The 22,776-nt window shown below is 43.5% G+C and overlaps 1 protein-coding gene across 5 annotated transcripts in view; it reads right to left on the reverse strand.

Annotated features, from left to right (window-relative positions):
* Window positions 1-22,776, reverse strand: part of LOC138798817 (protein wntless homolog B-like) — a 44,999-nt gene that overhangs the window by 16,523 nt on the left and 5,700 nt on the right. For 3 of the 5 annotated variants that reach the window (XM_069979422.1, XM_069979421.1, XM_069979420.1), the window contains exons 2-10: window positions 19,184-19,459; window positions 16,163-16,287; window positions 15,679-15,840; window positions 6,463-6,599; window positions 5,989-6,157; window positions 5,806-5,903; window positions 4,572-4,635; window positions 3,562-3,705; window positions 457-540 (exon numbers count right to left, since the gene is read on the reverse strand). In XM_069979422.1, coding sequence (XP_069835523.1) covers window positions 457-540; window positions 3,562-3,705; window positions 4,572-4,635; window positions 5,806-5,903; window positions 5,989-6,157; window positions 6,463-6,599; window positions 15,679-15,840; window positions 16,163-16,287; window positions 19,184-19,459 — 1,259 coding nt within the window. The remainder of the gene's footprint in view (window positions 1-456; window positions 541-3,561; window positions 3,706-4,571; window positions 4,636-5,805; window positions 5,904-5,988; window positions 6,158-6,462; window positions 6,600-15,678; window positions 15,841-16,162; window positions 16,288-19,183; window positions 19,460-22,776) is intronic. The other 2 variants (XM_069979424.1, XM_069979423.1) reach the window with 1 other exon arrangement.

The following is a 22,776-nucleotide window of genomic DNA, read 5'->3' on the forward strand; positions in this document are numbered from 1 at the left end:
GCAATAAGGGCTGTAAAGCCATAGACTGCCTACAGGTCAGGTTTAGGTAGTAGCATGGCCCCCTCTGTGAAATGCAAAGTACATTTGCATTTGTAACTAAGGGGTCATTCACACGATCCATGCACGGTCCGTACATACACACAATGTGCTATGGAACAGACTTCGGAGCTCCTAGCATCAGTACTTATGATGATGCCGTTGGCTCCGACACTCTGTAAATCTTTGGGCTACTGTACGGACAATGTGGGGGCGGTCAGTGTCCAAACCTTCTCCAAATGGCAGATGTTGTAGGATCAGAAGTGTCTGGCAGCAGCTTAGCCTATTCAGAACACACGCATGCTCAGCCAAGCTGAGAATACACGTGTATGTGATCTCATCCGACGGACTGTTTGGTGGACAGTCCTCTATAGTGTGTGTCATATAGAGGACGCATCATGTAAGTGATCAGTCACTGATCTGTGTGGTGATGAAGAAGACCGTGGTCAGCGCGGCACAGGCCAGGGTGATGATCATCAGGAACTTGAATCTAAATATCAGCCCCTGTGAGGGGGGAAACACAAGTGTGAATGGAGAAAAGAACAAGACGTATAGCATGATAAAAGTGATGACAAGCTGATCACGGGGGGTCAGACTACCAGGACCACCACCAATCCCAAAAACAGGGACAAAATACTCCTGTAATAAATAGGAACGCTCACCGCACCAGCACCCCATTCATTCTCTAAGGGGGTGAAACTAAATAATTCAGAGTGCTCAACTCCTGGTGGCATTGATATAGTTAGCCATATAATATAATTGATATAATAAGCCACGGTGGGAATACCCCTTTAGTGAGCAAAAACAACAAATGGGTAAAACTCAGGGTATAGGGGATGTAATCGCTGTTTTTAAAAGGGTTACCAAGGATTTAAAAAAGAAAGTTCTACAAACAGCGCCTCTCAGTTTGTGTGTGGTACTGCAGCTCAGCTCCATTGAGGTAAATGGAACTTGGCTGCAATGCCACACACAAACTGAAGGATGCGTGGAACCCTAGCCAGAAAGCAGCCATAATTCTCCAATCCTGGACAACCCCTAAAGGCGCAAGAAGCAGACCGCCCATACATGCTGCTGTCAAATGCTGTGAACCCCATTTTCATACATCCTGTTCGGAAATTCTGTATTAACAGGGGAGTCCTCATCTTTTGGTCAGAGTGGAAAACAGCTACAAAGAGCCTCCCTCTCATTACAAATACATCCCAATGAGGTGAATGGACCATGTGTAATGTTTAATTCCACCTGTGGGGGCACTGCAGGGAAGCTGAACACTTTTCCAGATTTTCCAGATTACAGCTGATCACTCCTTTTCCTGGTATTAGGAAACTGAACAATCCCTGATGGCTATATGAACTGATCACAACATGGAGTCCCCCTTTAAGCAGCCGACCCAGTAGGTCACACTTTACCAGTGCAGATACACACTTACACACTTACAGATACACACAGTGCGTTGTTCATTCCTGCACCTGGCTAATACATGTTCGCTTTGGGTGTATGTCCACACAGCACCCACATTAACCCTTTGAGGACCAGGCCCAAAATGACCCAGTGGACCGCGCAAATGTTGATCTTTGCGCTTTCGTTTTTCCCTCCTCCCCTTCTAAGAGCTCTAGCACTTTCAGTTTTCTATCTACAGGCCATGTAATGGCTTATTTGTTACAGGAGTAGTTGTACTGTGTAATGGCGTCTTCCATTCTACCATAACATGTATGACGGAATCCCAAAGTTATTATTTATGAAGATATAAATAGGTGAAATTGTAAAAAAAAATTGCAATATGGTAACGTTTGGGGGGGTTCCTGTGTCTACGTAATGCAGTATATGGTAAAAGCGACATGATGCCGGTATTCTATAGGTCAGTCCGAACACAACCATATGCAGGTTACACAGATTCTCTAATGTTATATATATTTTTTAATGAAATCCTTTTTTTTGGCAATTAATTGTTAATAAAATTGCCTATTGTGACGCTTATAACGGTTTTATTTTTTCACCTACGGGGCTGTATGGGGTGTAATTTTTTCCGCCATGATCTCTAGTTTTTATTAATACCATATTTGTGAAGATCGGACGCTTTGATCACTTTTTATTAATTTTTTTTTATATATAATGTAACATAAAATCGGTTATCCGCGCACTTTTTTCCCTTTTTTCGTCTACGCCGTTCACCGCTCGCAATGACGCTTGTTATATTTTAATAGATCGGACAATTACGCACGCTACGTTACATTATATGTTTATTTATTTTTATATGTTTTATTTATATAATGGGAAAGGGGGGTGATTTCAACTTTTATTGGGGGAGGGGTTTTGGGGTAGTGTGTTGGTGATTTTAACTTTTTTTTTTTTTTTAAATTTTAAGTCCCTTTGGGGGACTTGTACATACATTACTTTCATTATTCACACTGATCATTGCTATGCCATAGGCATAGCATTGATCAGTGTTATCAGCGATCTGCTCATTGAGCCTGCCTGTGCAGGCTCAGTTAACAGATCGCCGATCGGAGGCAGGTGGGAGACCTCCGGCGGTCAGTTTTAACGATCGGGACCCCCGCAGTCATACTGCGAGGATCGCAATCGGTAAGTGACAGGGGGACTCCCCCTGTCACTTACACTTAAACGCCGCGGCTGCGGCGTTTTAAGGAGTTAATGACCCGCTGCAGCGCAATCGCTGTAGCCTGTCATTAATGGTGAGGCGCCGGCTGCTCACTGCAGCCGGCCCCCACCTCCTATGAAGCGATTCATAGCTCAGGCCGTACCGGTACGTCCAGGGTCGTCTGGGCACAGACTTCCAGGACTTACTGGTACGTCCTAGGTCGTCTAGGGGTTAAAGTGTCACTGTTGTTTCATTTTTTTGTTGTTGCAGAAATCAATAGTCCAGGTGATTATAAGAAACTTTGTAATTGGGTTTATTAGGCAAATATGCCATTATGCCATATCTGCATTCAAAAAGACTTTCCCCAGGTCCCTCCCCCCCCCCCCCCCTCCTCTCTCTCATTTACTGCTCATTATCAGGAAATCTCGACTCTTTTACATCAGAGGGGGGGGGGAGGGAGATTAGTCGGCAGCAGAGAGTAGAGAACAAAGCATTATACAGTGGGCGCTCTGTGAAAGCAGATATTCAGAGGTCAGAGAGGTCAGTGCTGACCTCAGAGGAGATAGCCCGGTGATGTAGCTGTAAAATAACTCTTTGTTGTCCTGTTTTGGTGCCTCATCTCCCTCAACCCCTCCCCTCTCCATAGAGAACAATGAAGACAGGGGGGGGGGGAGAGCTTCAAACTGCTTTTTCATGATAAAAATGCATTTTTCGGCTAATAAACCCAATTACAAGGTTTCTTAAAATCGTCTGTACTATTGATTTCTGCAAGAAAATTTAAACAACAGTGACACTTTAAGGTCACTTAAAGATATTACAGCATCACTCCGACCACAGAGGTTGGTCCTACGTGCTTCTCCCTTGTAAATCCACGCTCTTTGCTTTTCCTCAGACAGTCTTGTACATGTGACCCCCCCGATGTCGCTCACCTCATAATGCAGCCCACTGGCCTTGCTCATTGGCAGTAAACTGGTCTGCTTCCCGCTGATGTTCTTGAAGACCTGATACACCATAAAACACAGGAATAAGAAGTACAGGCAGGCGCAGATTGCAGCCACTATAATGAAAGCCATCTGGGAACGTCCATTAAGGAAAAGGTTTGGTCAATGACTAATTGTGGATCCTGTGATGAGTCAGGACATGTGCGCACAAAGCGCGGTCTGCATTGCTTCAGGGCAAGACACCAAAGTCTGGAGTCTTGGAGGTAAAAAAAAACAAAAACAAAACACACACAACACTACATAGTACGGAGATTTAACTTTTTTTATTGCTCTCGGCATCATAATGACTGATAATGCCTGGAGTCCCAATTGTCTGTTCTGTACCATGCAGTTTGTGCACAGACCGTATATAGGGAACGTGTGGATCTGGCCTTGGCCTATAGCGGTGCTGCCCTCCTACATGGCAGAGGGTCCTCCAGCCCCCTATAACTACCCAGGCTGCATTTATCCTCATTACCACGGCCCCCCTTCTCTTTGCTCCTCAGTATTCTAATGCTCAAGAAGTTGACGTGAAATCCGTGTTCCTGCATGTGAGATGAACAGGAATAAATTATTAACCGTCTTTTTCACACTTGTATGAATTTAGCTGCGGACTTGTCAATTCTCCTCGGCCCCCGGGAGCATCAGCGATGTCCACATCCCCCTGGAGAAGCGTCACAGGAGGTAATGGTTTTCTTAACCCTTATAGGATCAAGGATTACAGGGTAAGGTCAGATATGTGGTCTCTAGATGAGCACAGGGGCATAGTAAGTGCTCAGCGACATGGCAGATGTGGGCAAATACCAGGATCCAGTGGGCTTACACAGCCAGGGGCCCGCATGGATGGGTATCATGTCACATGGAGTCTTGTAGGGCAGCAATTAGTGCATGATCACAAAGGCTTGTCACTTTAAATTACAACTTATATCAGGGTTAGAAAGACCACATAAAAAGGATACAGCAAGCTGTGCACCAACATCTGTGATCCAAATTCTGTAAAACGGGTTCTTCAGCTGCACTCCCCTGTGGTAATACAAGCAACAAATCAGGAGAATCAAACGTAAAGAAAAACAGGTGTCCTAACAAAAATAAATAAATGTTCAAAATAAATTATTTTTTTTACTCAATTTATCATAATTGGAAAAGCATCTAACCTGCTGATCTGTCCCTATAGTGCATGGGGAGCTGAGGATGAAGGTATCTATATGCTAATGAGGTGTTTGATGCACTGGGGGCGGGACTATCACTCTGAGTGCACCAATCCACCCCTTCTAATGAAGATTCATCTGGCACTCTGCCTCATTTGCATATAGATTAAAGCACAAACTGCACTGAAGATCAAAGTAAGAAACGTACCTTCGTCCTCAGCGCCCCGTGCACTATAGCGATGCTTCTAACCTGATGATAACTTGAAGGGAAACTATTTGAAACCAAAATAAGAGGGAATATTTCTGGTATAAATTGCTTCTATTGAAGCATCCTAAGAATTGTGGAGGGGTCTTCTGCTTGTTGGGAAGGGTGGGAACCATGCTCTAGGGATGTGCAAACTATAGGCTAAGGCAATGTCTGCAGAAAGGTTCTCACTTTACTTCTTAGATTCACTGAAGAGAATACTGGCTTTATGAGAAAAGGAATATGAAAATTGTCTTCCATCTGTAGAAGTGCAATCTTACTAACTGGTGGAGGAAGAGTCTAGGAGATATTTTAAGGCAGGGATGGGGACCTTTGGCCCGCCAGCTGTTGCAAAGCTGCAATTCCCATCATGTCTGGACAGCAAAAGATTTGCCTTTGCTGTCCAGGTATGATGGGGATTGTAGTTTTGATACAGCTGGAGAGCCAAAGGTTCCTTGTTCCAGTTTTAAAGTAATACTTCATGGGGCAAAAAGTAACTCTCCATATACCAACTGGGTCTCCTCAATGAGAATCTGTATCTCCTGTAAATTCCAGGTCCGAGGCATCTCTCTAGCCAACCAGTACCCTCCTCTTTACAGAGGAGGGACAAACACCCAAAAACAGTTGTCTACAGGTGGGTGACTAAATCGAAGAGGTGCTGGTTTGACCAACATGAGGTGGTGGAGTAGAATTTGTATACTACACAGACTGAATTTTTCTAGACTGGTATCCTGTGAACCCCTCCTAAAGGCGGTGATGATCTCTAGGTGATTCATGAGGAGCAAGAAGATGAGCCTTTACCTTTGACACATATCGAAAATGAAGAGACAACAGGAGCCAAAGGCGACGGGCACAATCTGCTTCAAGTAGGCAGATATACGGTTCCTTTCAGACTGGTCCTAAAGACAAGACATTTAGTGAACGTCTTATACACACCACCAAGAATGGCGATAGTCCAATAATAAGACTTTCTGCAAGCCGTACCATCGTGTGTTCACCACAGAAGATGATCCAGAACGACAGCAGCATCACGTAGAAGATGCCTTGGCGGATATCTCCGAACAACAGCATCCAAGTCCAGTTATATCCAATGGAGAACCATTCAACGGGAATGTTAATGAAGGTCATGGAGATACCGAGTGCAAAGATAACTCTAGGGAAACCAATGCAAGATGGTATTTTACTTAATATAGACAGGAAGTTGCATTTGTCCAATCGCCCGGTTCGTACATACATGTATACATGGCAATGAAGGTTTTCTTTTAATTTAGAGCATAGGTGTTAACGAATGAATGCAATAGCGAAGACAAGACGACCACAAGAACGATCATAAGTAACGATGATCGTTCCGTGTAATTGGGTGAACGATTTCATGTCGTTCGCAATAGCTCTCGTTTGAGATCGTTTATCGTTAACGATTATGCGAACGATAATCGTCCCGTGGAATAGGGCCCTTACTTTTCCAGCAGGACCAGAGGCCGCGTCATCATGGTTATCATCCTCCAGTACCAGATCATGATGATTAATATGATCGGAGTCAGGAACGTCTTCAGAGCAAACCACACTTTGGTAAAACCGCCATTCTGGAATATGGTCTGGATAAGAAAGGGAAAAAAGTCACATGTTACATCTGGATGAAGCGGTAGCAGGATGGATTAAATTTATGCCTTAAATTGACTTAAGTGACCAAATACAAGTAACACTTGTTCACACTACGTTTTGTTCTGTTTCACTGTATCCGCATCTGAATGTTTAATTTTAACGTACAGAAAAAACGTGGACAACCTTGTTTGTGTACGCTAAAAAATTTAAAATACAGATCAGTTTTGATCCATTTTATTTTATAATGTAAGTAAATGGAAAACGGATATTGACAACTGCATCCATTTTTTTCCCCCCGTAAAACGTACGGTAAACAGCAAAGATGCAGTGTGAACCTAGCTTTACACTTCTGAGTGTACAGCGATACAGCTAAATATAAGAGACTATCCCCATCTCTGCTTGCTACATAATATGGCTTTGCTTAAAAAACATATGGTTTGTCTCTGGTGAGTAGGAATCTGATGGGTGAGGTCTGACTCTTATCCCCGAATTCTTCGAAATGGGGCCTGTGGACATGTGGAAGATCTCCCGTTAGTTCCTAAAGCAGACCTGTTTCTTCCTCCTAAAAACAATTCTAGATGATTATTTCATGTAATGCCTTCTATTGCTTCTGGAAATTTGAATAAATTGACAATAGGGCGTTACCATTTCCCTAGGCCACCCATCCGCCTCTAGAGGGTGAATGTGTGGGAACAACCCTTGACATTTCCAAGAGGAACTGCACAAGGTTCGGACATAGAATTCTAAGAAAAGAGAATGGACATGCAGTAATAGAATCTGAAGTAATAGAATCTCCATATTACAAGATGGACTTTGACCTCAGGGAAAGGGAGGGGGAGAGCGCTCATCCTCAAGTCTAGGGTGTGGCTGAAGGGTTGCAGTTTCCCCAATTGGTGGAGACCCACTGCTTTGAAAGGATACTTGTGACAAGCTGACAGTTTAGAAGCTTGATTAATGGGGTTGTAGGTGCAGAGGACTTCAGCAACTGAGAAGTGTGAGGTGTTAGTATCCTGTCAAAATTATAGATGTGTCTCCTTGGTAACATTTTCATTTATAATGTATCCTATACTGACTTGACATATGTCCATATTCATGTGAGTATATAGTATTTGAAAAAGCAACAACTCACGTTTGGTAGTCTTCACTTCGACTTGGATTTATTTGCTTACTTGCAAGATTTGGCTGTGTGTGATCAGAACACTGGAGCTCGCTGGAGGCTAGGCGTCCTCTCCCTGCAGCGCGACGTTTCGGAAGGCGTGGCTTCCTTACTCATGCGCACAGGTGAGCGGTACCTGCTCAGCTAAGTACCGACGTCTGAAATCACATGTGACCTGTAGCATATAAATTCATATAAACTTATGGTTGTACAAGTAGAATAATTTTTACATGGCACATAATAAATCCACATTTTGCATGATGAACTTTATATAAAGTAGTATACGACGTCGTCTACTTGGGGGTGAATGTATCTATAGGTACGCCTTGAAGCTGCACACTTCATTGAGGCCGGATGGTTCAACGCTCTCTAGTTTTCTTATCCAGTATGTCTCCCGTTGTAGTAACAGCTGTTTGTCTCTTGTTTCTGACCCTGTTGTTTGTATTTCCTCTAAGATGCACCATTTTAACTCATACACATGATGCCCTGCCTGTTTAAAGTGTTTGGCTACACTCGTCTCTCCATATTTCGATTCTGTTGTGTCTTCCTGTTTTAAATGTTTTCTGATCATGGACTTGTGTTCATTTATCCTCACTTTCACTTGTCTCATTGTTTGCCCAACATATGTTTTGCCACATGGGCATTTCAACATGTAGATAGCTCTTTGTGTATTACATGTGAAGAACCCTCTCATGGGGATCTTATAACCTTGTGTAGGATGTTGGATGTATTCCCCTTTTATAATGGATGTGCAATTCTGACATTGTAAACATCCATATGTTCCTTTCCTTTGTGACCTTAGGAAAGCTTGTTTGTTGGGTTTTCTCTTTCTGATATCGCCCTTTATAACACTGCTTGCTATAGTTTTGCCTTTTTTCAAGGCTAGCATAGGGACATTTTGAAACAGTTTGCCAAATTTTGGCTCTTTTTGCATTATTGGCCAAAATTTTTTGATGGCTCTACGTATGACTGGTATATGGCGATCATATGTTGTCACAAAAATTTGTCTCTGTTGGTTAGATGTTTGTGGATTTATTCTTTTGTTTTTTGTTATTGCACGATTTATTTGTTTATATTTGTACCCTCTCTGTTCAAATTTCTTCTTCATGTTGTTTTGACACTCTGTTTTCTCTATGTCAGTGCTGACTATCCTCTCTATTCTCTGCATCTGACTTTTTACGATGCTGTCAAATACTTGTGGTGGATGATGACTCGTGCGATGTAACAAATTGTTTTTATCAGTAGACTTGACATACAATGTTGTGTCAAATTTGTCTCCGTTTTTCACCACTTGTACATCAAGGTAATTTATGCTGTTTCTGTCATACTCTAACGTAAATTTTATTGTGGGGTGACACGAGTTCAGATAAGACACAAAATCCATCAGTGATTGCTCACTATCTCTCCATAGGAGGAACACGTCGTCCACATATCTATACCATGTGAACGGCGTGTTCCCCCGTTTTTTCTCCATGACATGGTTGTTTTCAAACGTTTCCATGAAGATATTGGCGACACTGGGTGCCACCGCTGACCCCATGGAAACTCCATACTTTTGTAGGAAAAATTCCTGGTCAAACCGGAAATAGTTTCTAGACAGCACTATCTCCAGAAGTCCCATTAAGAAATTTATGTCTGGGTTTGTCATTTTTTCATTGTTTTGCATAAGTTCTCTAATGGCTGCCATGCCCTCGTTATGTGGTACATTGGTGTACAAACTTTGTACATCCAGTGTGCACATGAACGTGACATCTTCCACTGTTTCTTTTTTTATTTTACTTAGAAAGTCTTTTGTGTCTTTCAAACACCTGGGAAAATTTTTAATGATGTCCTGTAAGAAACCATCAATATAAGTGGCCACTGGTTGAAATATGGACCCTATTTGTGAGACTATGGGTCTGCCTGGTGGTGACTTTAGACATTTGTGTATCTTAGGGGCCAAATATAAGATTGGAACCCTAGGATTATTGTTGGTTAGAGAATTAGCAGTGTATTCACTAATAATTTCCCCTCCAACTCCTTCCTGAATGTATTTGTCCAACTCTTCTTTGTATTTATTTGTGGGGTCCCCCTTCAATTTACAATACACATTTTCATCCGATAACTGTTTAAGGGCCTCATTCATATAATCCATTTTATTCATTATCACGATGGCGCCCCCCTTGTCAGCCTTTTTTATTACAAGGGAGGCGTCATCGGACAGCGACGTTATAGCATCTTTCTGGGCTTTTGTTATATTCATAGGAAATTTCTTTGCATTGTCCCATTTTTCTTTCACTTCGGCCAGCACAGACCGAGTGAAAACATCCAGTGTATTATTGTTAATTTCCGGATCAAATGTACTATGTGTCCGGATTTTATCAGGTACAATGTCCACATACGATTTTTGTTGTTTGCGATTGCGGTTTATGTCAAAGAAAAACATCTTTAGCCTCAGTGTTCTACAGAACTTATAAAAGTCCACTTCAAAGTCAAATAATGATCTTCCGAAGGTAGGTACGAATCCCAAACCTTTATTTAATACAGAGTACTCGTCCGGTGTTAATGTCCGATTGGAAATGTTCACTACTATGGAGATAGTGCTGTCTAGAAACTATTTCCGGTTTGACCAGGAATTTTTCCTACAAAAGTATGGAGTTTCCATGGGGTCAGCGGTGGCACCCAGTGTCGCCAATATCTTCATGGAAACGTTTGAAAACAACCATGTCATGGAGAAAAAACGGGGGAACACGCCGTTCACATGGTATAGATATGTGGACGACGTGTTCCTCCTATGGAGAGATAGTGAGCAATCACTGATGGATTTTGTGTCTTATCTGAACTCGTGTCACCCCACAATAAAATTTACGTTAGAGTATGACAGAAACAGCATAAATTACCTTGATGTACAAGTGGTGAAAAACGGAGACAAATTTGACACAACATTGTATGTCAAGTCTACTGATAAAAACAATTTGTTACATCGCACGAGTCATCATCCACCACAAGTATTTGACAGCATCGTAAAAAGTCAGATGCAGAGAATAGAGAGGATAGTCAGCACTGACATAGAGAAAACAGAGTGTCAAAACAACATGAAGAAGAAATTTGAACAGAGAGGGTACAAATATAAACAAATAAATCGTGCAATAACAAAAAACAAAAGAATAAATCCACAAACATCTAACCAACAGAGACAAATTTTTGTGACAACATATGATCACCATATACCAGTCATACGTAGAGCCATCAAAAAATTTTGGCCAATAATGCAAAAAGAGCCAAAATTTGGCAAACTGTTTCAAAATGTCCCTATGCTAGCCTTGAAAAAAGGCAAAACTATAGCAAGCAGTGTTATAAAGGGCGATATCAGAAAGAGAAAACCCAACAAACAAGCTTTCCTAAGGTCACAAAGGAAAGGAACATATGGATGTTTACAATGTCAGAATTGCACATCCATTATAAAAGGGGAATACATCCAACATCCTACACAAGGTTATAAGATCCCCATGAGAGGGTTCTTCACATGTAATACACAAAGAGCTATCTACATGTTGAAATGCCCATGTGGCAAAACATATGTTGGGCAAACAATGAGACAAGTGAAAGTGAGGATAAATGAACACAAGTCCATGATCAGAAAACATTTAAAACAGGAAGACACAACAGAATCGAAATATGGAGAGACGAGTGTAGCCAAACACTTTAAACAGGCAGGGCATCATGTGTATGAGTTAAAATGGTGCATCTTAGAGGAAATACAAACAACAGGGTCAGAAACAAGAGACAAACAGCTGTTACTACAACGGGAGACATACTGGATAAGAAAACTAGAGAGCGTTGAACCATCCGGCCTCAATGAAGTGTGCAGCTTCAAGGCGTACCTATAGATACATTCACCCCCAAGTAGACGACGTCGTATACTACTTTATATAAAGTTCATCATGCAAAATGTGGATTTATTATGTGCCATGTAAAAATTATTCTACTTGTACAACCATAAGTTTATATGAATTTATATGCTACAGGTCACATGTGATTTCAGACGTCGGTACTTAGCTGAGCAGGTACCGCTCACCTGTGCGCATGAGTAAGGAAGCCACGCCTTCCGAAACGTCGCGCTGCAGGGAGAGGACGCCTAGCCTCCAGCGAGCTCCAGTGTTCTGATCACACGCAGCCAAATCTTGCAAGTAAGCAAATAAATCCAAGTCGAAGTGAAGACTACCAAACGTGAGTTGTTGCTTTTTCAAATACTATATACTCACATGAATATGGACATATGTCAAGTCAGTATAGGATACATTATAAATGAAGTTGTATGAACCAAGGAAGTGGGAATTGGTTGTATCCAGATACATTACTCACAATTGAGTAAATCACACAGTTGGTCCATAAACCAGACTAACGAGTTTTCTCCTTGGTAACAGACTACAAACCCCACATGTAGTCTGATTCTGCAATCATGTCAGTGCCTGAGAAGAAGAATAGAATTCTAAGAAAAGAGAATGGACATGAAGTAATAGAATCCGAAGCCCATCTCCATATTACAAGATGGACTTTGACCTCAGGCAGGGGCGTAACTAGAAATGGCTGGGCCCCATAGCAAACTTTTGATTGGGGCCCCCCTTACCTGTATGTAAGGAGTAAAAATCATTACCAAAATTATCATACATTATTAGTGTCACTAATGTCATTATTAGTGTCACTGTCGTGAATTTTTTTTTTGGAGAAATCAATAGTCCAGGCGATTTTAAGAAACTTTGTAATTGGGTTTATTATCCGAAAAATGCATTTTTATCATGAAAAAGCAGTTTGAAGCTCTCCCCCCTGTCTTCATTGTTCTCCTATGGAGAGAGCTAAAGAAAAGACCAAAACAGGACAACAAAGAGTTAATCTACAAATCCCTCACGGGATATCTCCTCTGACCATCACCAGTGACCTGTCTGAGCTCAGATTACAGCTGTCACCCAGCTCCGTGCCTGTAATCCTCTGTTATCTGCTTTCTGCTGCCGGCTAACTCCCTCCTTCCTCCTCCCCCCTCCCCTCTCCCTAGAACAGACAGGGGAGGTCTCCTGCAACAAGTCACAATTTTCTGATTTTTCAGAGTGGATGAAAAAGAGGAAGGAGGGGGGGACCTGGGAAAAGGCTTTTTACATGCAGATAATGGCAGATTTGGCTAATAAACCCAATTACAAAGTTTCTTAAAATCGCCTGGACTATTGATTTCTGCAAAAAAAAAAAAAATACGACAGTGACTCTTTAACATATATATCACCGTCACATAAATCAAATCCTGTATACAGAGACCAATATAACTAATAATACCAGTATACAAGGAGCAACTATTACCACCACACCATGACCACTAACATCACCACCATACTGTTACCACCAAATCCAGTATAGTAAGATGAATAGTACAAACAGTACCAGTTTACAAGGGACAAATATTACCACCATATACTGACTAATACCACCACTCTACTACTGAATAAGATCCACTGTACAAAGACCAATATTACCTTATACAGCGACCATATAGAGAAGTACCAGCTCTACCCAGGCTCTGCCCACCATAAGTGACCACAGTGCAGTTAGAGCCAATGACTCACAGGAGACGTCTTCTTTGAGTGAATCACAGGGGCTTCTGCTCACTTTTCCTCTTCTTCTCCATCCGGCATGGCCATCATGAGGACTTCTCTCAATAACGAGTCCTCCATGTAGGATCTGCCAGACAAACATTTTAGGCTCCTCACTCTTGCACCATCATCATCCTCCATATCTATAATGCCTTGACTGTGCCCTCATATAGTGGTTAGTCCCCTCTGTATCCATAGAGTAGTTAGACCCCTCTATGCCCCTAATATACCCCTCTATGCCCCTATATAGTGGTCAGGCCCCTTTCTGTGCATCTGTATAGTAGTTAGGCCTCCCTGTGCAGGTAGCCCTCCTAGTAGCTGGATGTGACACTGTCGGCTACAGCTACTCGCAGGCCATATTACAGTATAATCCACCAATATATACACATACCCACACACAACACACTTTACATATATTGTACTATCACACAGAAAGACACATGACATAAATATATAATATATGCACAAACCCATACTGTACAAACAGGCAGATATACACAAGTATGCACACACACACACACATCACACACAGATACAAACACATGCAGATTACACATAGATCCAAAATACATGTATACACACAGATGGGCACATTACAGGATAAACAAATATGCCAAATACAGATACAAGCACATGCAAATTACATATATACCTCCACTAACACACAAACACATAACATAGATGCAGAAACACACACATTACACAGATACAAACACAGTCACACATACATACACTTATTATACACACATACCCAGTCATACATACACTTATTATACACATACACAGTCATGCATACACTTATTACACACATACACAGTCATACATACACTTATTATATACACATACACAGTCATGCATACACTTATTATACACATACATAGTCATACATACTTATTATACACATACATAGTCATACATACACTTATTATACACATACACAGTCATACATACACTTATTATACACATACACAGTCATACATACACTTATTATACACATACACAGTCATACATACACTTATACACATACACAGTCATACATACACTTATCATACACACATACAATCATACATACTGTATGTATGACTGTATGTGTGTATGAATGATAATGGTATGTATGACTGTGACTGTGTATGTGTGTATAAGTGTATGTAACATACACTTATACACACATACACAGTCACAGTCACACATACACTTATTATACACACATTACACATATAGACCAATGTGAACACAGTCACACATACACTTACTTTTTATACATGACGCTGGGGGGGTCCAACTTGTGAAGTGTCTGCTCCAGGCCCGGTCTGTGCAGCCTGCAGCCCCTCCCCCTCAGCACCGACTGCAGAGATAGGCACCGGAGGGAACAGACTTCATTGCTGGACGGGAGGGGGAGGCAGGAGAGGGGGCCACAGCCTCTTCCTGTCACCTGTGAGAGGGCACACCCGGTGACAGCTGCTGAGGAGGGAGACCGATCCATGGGGGTGAGGGGGTTCTGCAGCCTGTCCACAGAGAGTGCAGGGGGAGCGGGTGTGTCCTGCTGATGCAAGAGCCCAAAAGAATCATCAGCAACTCTCATCCCCTTCCCCTGCACTCTCTGTAAACCAGGCTCTACCAAGTTCACTGAAGTGTGTGGGAGGCAGCGCCGGGCCCCTGATGGCGTCCCCTGCAGGAGTGATTGGCAGGGTCCGGAGCCACTGGCTCCTGACCCTGTCAGATACACCGTACATTGGAACTGTGACCGCTCATCAAGAGCGCTCACAGAGAAAGCCCCATATCCTTTGAAAGCATTCGCAGCACCTGGAACGCCCGCTCGGCGGCCGGGTGCTGCAAATGACAGCTCAGGGGGCCTGGTCCATTACAGGATCGGACGCTGGGCCCCTTGATGCGCCGGGCCCCATAGCAACGGCTACGGCTGCTATGGCGGTAGTTCCGCTACTGACCTCAGGGAAAGGGAGGGGGAGAGCGCTCATCCTCAAGTCTAGGGCACGGCTGAAGGTGCGGCCACACCTTTAGGTTTTTGATTGCAATTATTCAATACAAAACCAGATAAATTCATAAATGTAAATAGATCAGCGCCCTCTATGGGTCAGTTATCACAATCTAGACAACGATGTCATAAGTTATTATTTGCATTTCTACCAAGCAGCAGAAGAGGCGATCACTCAGCTATAAGAGGATCTTTACACTCAACAAAATGAATCTTGCGGCTTCTCAGGCCGCTCATTTTTCAGTCTAATTCTCCTTTAAAATCTCATAGCGGAATTCATTTGGAATATTAAAAAGATTTCTCACCACTAAATGCAGGTCATTGATCTCCCCGACACCTACATTCATTTTCTGCCTCTCGTTCACAGGAAGCCGGATGTTTACCAGGTAGTATTTATGCTCCACGTTCCCCAGCTCGATGAGGGGCAGGACGTCACAATCGTAATAACGTCCTTGGTTGTCTGCAGTCTGGAACAGAAGAGGAACACAATATAAACTATAGCCTTTAACTATTGTCACATAACTCCCAACATGCCCTGGGATTGCTGGCTGTCAGGTTATGGTGGAAGTTGCAATTTCCCCAGTTGGTGGAGACCCACTGCTTTGAAAGGATACCTTTATTTGTGACAAGCTGACATTTTAGAAGTTTGATTAATGGGGTTGTAGGTGCAGAGGACTTCAGCAACTGAGAAGTGTGAGGTGTCTCCATGGTAACAGACTACAAGCCCCACATGTAGTCTGATCCTGCAATCATGTGTTACTTAACCACAATAGGCCCCAGAATTATTACCTTAGCAAATTGCAATTTGCACTGAAGTTTCCTTTGCTCTATGGAACGTGCCAGCTCAGTCCACGATTCATTCAATTCGTTCCGGTACGCCATGGCCACATCGAGAGTCACCACTGCATTTTCCTCTGAAAGGTAAAGTCAAAAAATGGAATCAAATGATGCAGAAAAGGAAGCCCATAATGCCCTATGTCCAGCCTTGTATCCTATACATTTTTGCATCCAGTGACGTGTTTTGATAAATTCCTCCAATAGGCTTAAATCCTAACAGCAACTGCGCACAGCTGAGCTTTTGCTACAATACGGACAACGCTCTGAGCTAAGAAACATCAGCAGCACAGACCTCTCTCCTGTCCTAACATTTAGCAACTATACATCAATGCAGGTAAAATACAGGATATGTAGCTGGTTGCAACTGTAACAAACCCTCAGCTGTGAAAAGTAATAATGGGTTTCTGGGGCAATCCAAATTTTCGAATTTGGCTCACAGTGAAACCATACTCGCCAGCCCTGATCCTCCACCGCTGCAATTCCAACAATGTACAGCCCCTGGACCCTTTAGGTAGTTTATATAAACAACAGCGCTTGGCGGTTTTATTCACTTTCCTCCGCGCCTGAGAAGAAGAAGGAAGACAGAAGAAGCTGTGCAGTGTCCCAGAGTAGGTGTGGCTGCTGTGTTTTTTTTGCCCACCTGCAATTATCTGCACTCTGCCTGTATTTCTTATTAATACCAGTGATTTCTATTTTTGCCTGTACTTACTATTTTATGCCACTAGATGTCACTGTGTTGTATGAATTGTACACATAGCTGAAGGAAAGGGTTAATTGTCTAACTGTCGTTAAGGTATGAGGTGATGTTCACTGTCCAGTTCCTGAGCTAGGTGCCTCAAGTGTCTGGCCAATCAGGGATTAGAGTATTCCCCTGAGGGAAGTCAGTAGAGTTAGGATTTTCTCTGAGAGGATTTCAGTGAGGGAGATGCTTTCTTGGCTCCCCAGCCAAAGACCCCAAAACAAGGAGTATATTATTTCTCTCAAAACAACCTCATCTTAGCCATGTTTGTCTAGAGGCATTTTGAGGAGGCTGAGGTGAAAAGGACTAAAGGGATACCCTATCTACACTGGGCAGCTATTTTCTCTAATGATAACTAAGGGGCCTATTCCACGGGGCGATTATCGCTTGGTGAAATAGAGAAAACGATCCCAGTCCCGAGTGCAGCAGCAGCTTCGGTTCCGCCTGACTGAGCTGTCAGACCGCTCAGCCAATCACAGGCCGGACCGCCGCGGCCACTGATTGGCTGAGCGGTCTGACAGCTCAGTCAGGCCGCTCCGGAGTTGATGCTGTGAGCGGGACCGGGATGAAGACGGAGCGGAGGAGAAGCCCTGCTAGGTAATGTATAATGCTGCAAGGGCTTCAAGGACATCGGTAACAATGTCTCTGCCTCCCTCGCTAAACGATCATCGGGCTGTGGAATAGGCCCAGTAAACGAGTGCCGATCTAACAGATTGGCGCTCGTTTACATTATTCATCGGCCCATGGACTAGGGCCCTAAGACAAGACTACAAGACAGTGAATAGGTAAACGCGGTAAGCTAAAAGACTTCACTGCAATTTGCTAGGTTCCTTAGGGGGTCACCCCGACGGCTAGCTCTACCCACTTGGTGGGGCCTACGTTCCTGCTTTATGTCACTAGGTGCCCATAGACAGCGAAAGGTGGAGGATTCATACCCATGGGCGTAGGTATTTTCTCTTAAAGCCCCTTCAGTTGAGTACCTCACTGTTTTAATTCAACCCTGACTCTGGTGATTTACTTCACACCTACACCCATATTAAAAAGTGTTTTGTTGGTGTATCCAGGGGTGGGCGCACCCCTTCTGCCACCGTGACAAGTGCCTCAGGAGCACCACCATCTAGCCCAGCTACATACCACCTAGCATCCCCTGGTCATCACAGCTGCTGTACCTGCTGGGAGCTGTGTCCCGCCCTACCGGCCCCTAGTTTTATATGCCAGGCCTCTTTGGCGTTATGTTGCTCGATTAGAGTGGACATTTATGTGTAAGGCTACTTGCAAGTTTTTATTGCAAATTACATTTTAAAAGGAAATGGTTTAAGCCAGTCAGTTCGGTTATACTGAAAGTTTAAGGCTATGTTCACACTACGTAAGTCTCCGGACGTAGCGCGTTCCGTGAATAAGTGGCCGGAGATTTACGTAGTTTGCGTACAATATAAAGTATACGATCTACGGCTGCACAGTTCACACTACGTAAGAACTTACGCCAGGATTGTATCCGGCGCCGTAAAAAATGAACCAGACCATTGTTTGAGGACGAAAATGCTGTAACTTACGCCCGTAGCGTAACATGCCGTCACGTACGTAGTGGTGATTTCTTCATTTTTGCACTTTTCTTTGCCAATCCAAAAGGTTCTGTGGGGTGTCCGGGCTTAGCCGAAGATTTCCAAGTAAAAGACCGCTGTCAGATTGCTACGTAGGGCGCTCGGGAAGCTAACTGGCGTCCATGTTTCTCCACACAGATCTCAATCCATGTTAACTGGCGGCCATATTTTTGCACACAGATCTTGATCCACCTGACAAGGCAGCCATGTTTCTCCATGTAGATCAAGAATTTGATCAGGGATCTCTCCTCTGTGTTGCTCACACACACAGTGCCGGAGGTTGTCATTTGTTGTTATAGCCCATCTGTGCCAAGCAGTGAGCTGTGTGTTCGGACATATTAGTTGGACACCAATGTTGTATTCGGCTGCAGTGTCCTCCTGTTTCTCAGAACAATCCCAGACGTCCTCCTCTGATCCCTTTTGGTGAGAAGTTGTTCCCCATCCACAGGATCCCTTTTCTTTGGAAGTTTTCTTGTTCGACCATTTCCCATATACTCTCCATAATATTACATAGAAAAACCTGACAAAGTTGGCAGGGAGATCCTGGCCCTGGTTCGTCTAGTTCCGATGACCCGGCCTTGCTCCAATCCCTGGATTTTCCCATGGATTCATACTGAAACTGGCGCCACTTACCAATGTAGTTATTTAGCTTGAAGGCGATGTCCAGCTGCAGGAGGATGAGCATGAACTGGAACCAAGGACTCATCTTCTGGCTCTGGAAGGGGATGTGTACAGCGAATACAATGTCATTGGCTTCAATAAGCCGACTGGCTGCCTCCTCAAAGCTTCGGATACTGTCAAAGCGATCCGGTCCCCAAGGAAGCAGCCATTTGGGGGCGCTGTGGTGACCTTTCTGTATATCAACACACTTCACGGCCAGAAAGTCGGTAGAGGCTGTTGGCTTCGGTGCTGGATGGAACAAAAGAAATAATAGAATTAGAACCCATATGGGCTGGCCAGGGGCGTAGCTAGGGGTTCAGCCTAGGGGGGGCGAGGGAGTCTCAGTGGGCCCCCAACCAATTATGTTATCTATAGGGAACCTCTGTAGATGACAATGCTTTCCGAATAATAAAGGGTATTTTCTACTTCATTATTCATAGTGAACAGGGACTGAGAACAGTGGGAAAGACTTTCTACATTTCACATATATAACTATGTAAAAATTACAGGGGTTATCCAGCATTGAAAAACATAGCTGCCTTTTTCCAGAAACAGCGCTACTCTCCTCTAAAGCTTAGATGTGGTAGTGCAGCTCCGTTCCACTAAAAGAGAATGGAAGCAAGTTATACCACAAACAACATAGAGGAAGCTATGGCGCTGTTTCTGTTTTCTAATTAGCCATCCATCCGTTCTTCTCTCTCTTTATCTCATATCTATCTGTCTAATATCTATTGGGCAGCATGAGGACTACACCATAGCTGATGGTCAGTGACACCTGAAGGCTATACCCGCAGTACCAATAGAGTAAATGTATAGTACAAATGCTGGGCAATAACAATTAATAGTCCCATGCAGTCTAAGGCAACTATACTAAATAACCGATATACAAAAAAGCCAGACTACTGCAACATAACTAAATGGAATAATGACTTTACTAATTCATAAAAACAATACATTAAATATATAGGAGAAATCAGCCATGATAGTAATGGTGTACAGGGTATATGAGAGCAGCCAATTTATGCCTCCATGTAGTATTTAGACCCAATTTTAGCCCTCATATAGTTCGCAGGGTTCCTCTATGCTCTCATATAGTAAAAAGGTCACTATCTATACCCTAACTTAATAGATTATCCTCCCTTGTTCCTCCATAGATAGACCCTCCCTGTGCACCCCCATATAGTAATCAGGCCCCTCTGTACCTTCATATTGAAGTTCAGCTTCTCTGTGCACCCATATAGCAGTTAGGCCTTCTGTGCCCCAATATAGTTATTATTTCCCTCTGTTTCCATGTAGTAGTTAGAGCCCTCTGTGCCCTCATATAGAAGTTATACTCCCCTCTGTGCATCTATCTAGTATTTAGACCTCTCTGTACAAGCAACCCCCCCCACTCCCCCCAAAAAGGTAGTATCCTTCATGTAGGCATCCCCTCCAGCACCATCTCATGTAGTTAATCCCCCTGGTATGTATTCTCCATGCAACCACCCCCTTCCACAGCAGTAATCTCCCTGGTAATCCTCCTGGTTGTTAGACACCCCCATCACTGTGAGTAGACTGCACCTCCAGATTAGTTACCCCCTTTTCAGTTAGCCAGCACATTCCATCCCCCATCCCCCATAGATGACATCCTTCCCAGGAGTTGGCCCCACCCACCCCGATAGGTCTCCTCCTTTATAACTAAGGGGGAAAAAAGCCATACTTACCTGCTGTGCGGTTGCAGTACTTTATAGTCTTCTGATGTCAATTCCCCCCTGCTCTGTGAGCACACGAGTGACATCACCCATGTCCCTCAGCTCTAAGGGAGGGAACAGCCTCTTGTGGTCACAACATTCATTGGCAGGGTGGAGAGCCAATGCTCTCCTCACCTTGTCAATCACCCTGCTGCATTCAACTGTATGTTCTCCTATCATACAAGCGCATACAGCTAAATGGTCAGAAACAACATTCGGTAGTCATTTGGGCCCCCCAGGAACACTGGTTGCTGGCCAGGGCTATCTACAGCCAATAGACATTTGTTAAGTCTGTCTGCAAAAGCAATAGCTTTTGCAGACAGCATTAACTGGCAAAATCTTCAGTGGGCCCCCTGCCTGTGTGGGCCCGGGAGCGTCCGCCCCCTCTGCCCCCACCAAATTACGCTACTGGGGCTGGCATTATACTATACCAGGAGTGGGGAACCTATAGCCCTCCAGCTGTTGTAAAACTACAATTCCCTTTGGCTGTCCAGGCATGATGGGAAGTGTAGTTTTACAACACCTGGAGGGCCATAGGTTCTCCATTCCTGTACTATACAATACAGCTTAATGTGTCAAAACCTACTCCCATTAGGACATCCCTCTAGGTTAGTGATTCTCAACAGATTAGGCTTCAGCTGTTGTAAAACTACAAGTCCAGGCATTACCGTGACACCTGGCATGCTGGGAGCTGTAGTTTTGGAACAGCTGGAGCCCAACAGGTCTGGGGTCACTGACAGAATCAAACCCCTTAATTATTTGCATAAGCCCTACATTTTAGAAAGAATAGTTTCCTAAAAAGTGGGCATTTAAGAGTCTTCAGTCGACTGGGGGGCGGTTGAGAAGGCTGCACCCGCTGTCCTTGTTCTTATGGGTGCTTGAAAATTGAAGAAAGTTCACCCTCACAACGACTAGTGTAATGTTAGGAAACACCAAGGGGAAGATGCACAGAGGGCAATAAGCCCTCTGATCCTAGAATGGCAAGGTCTATGGCATAAAACAATCACCAGCAGGAGCCTCCCCCTACATGTTTTATCAGCATACAATACAGTGATGGCCGAGTAAGTTGCACTTTTATGGCCTGGGTGTTAAATAACTGACATAAAGCAAACACTTTGCACAGTGCTAAAAGATTTTCAAGGCCTGATGGATGAGAACGTCTCCCGGGAACAGAGTAACGCCAACCGCTGTGACAGCTTCCCTGATAATAGCCATGTTCTATGTAGTGTATATGCATTTAGATGGAACATTGGTCATGTGCCTACTACTACCATAAAGAAGTGTACCAATGGTTAATAAGTTATTATGTTTTGTTGAAAAGTTGTAAGAATCCCTCTTGCAGAATGGGGACCCCTGACTGTTCTCCACAGTGATCTACTATTCTCCAGCGGTTGTGAAACATGTGCCAGAAATAGTTCAAGTTTTCCGCATGGATTTTCCACTGCCTGGGATGTGAACGAAATCTTTTAGTAAAGAAACAAGACAAAAATCCTTCTAGCTCTGCAAAGATCAATTGTTTATGTTTCCAAACAGGCATCATAATAAAGCACAACTACCCCCCAGCAAAATGTACTCTTCACATGGCCAACACGTTTGCCAAGGTATGCCCGAGCAGCCTGTATAGGGCCGGATTTACTGGATTTTTACTCATCAGAACCATGTCTATGAGTGTTTTGGTGCAACCATAACGTGTCTGGACGAACAGACAAACAAACAACTTTATGGAGCTGGAGAACGTCTAATCTTCTTCCAGATACTGCACACATTGGCTGCCCACACGTGCCTCCTCATCATATTAGAAGGAACTAGTAGAAGTTTCCATCAGGGCCTATGCAC

Source organism: Dendropsophus ebraccatus, chromosome 8 (genome assembly GCF_027789765.1).
Source record: "Dendropsophus ebraccatus isolate aDenEbr1 chromosome 8, aDenEbr1.pat, whole genome shotgun sequence".
NCBI classification, from domain to species: Eukaryota; Metazoa; Chordata; class Amphibia; order Anura; family Hylidae; genus Dendropsophus; species Dendropsophus ebraccatus.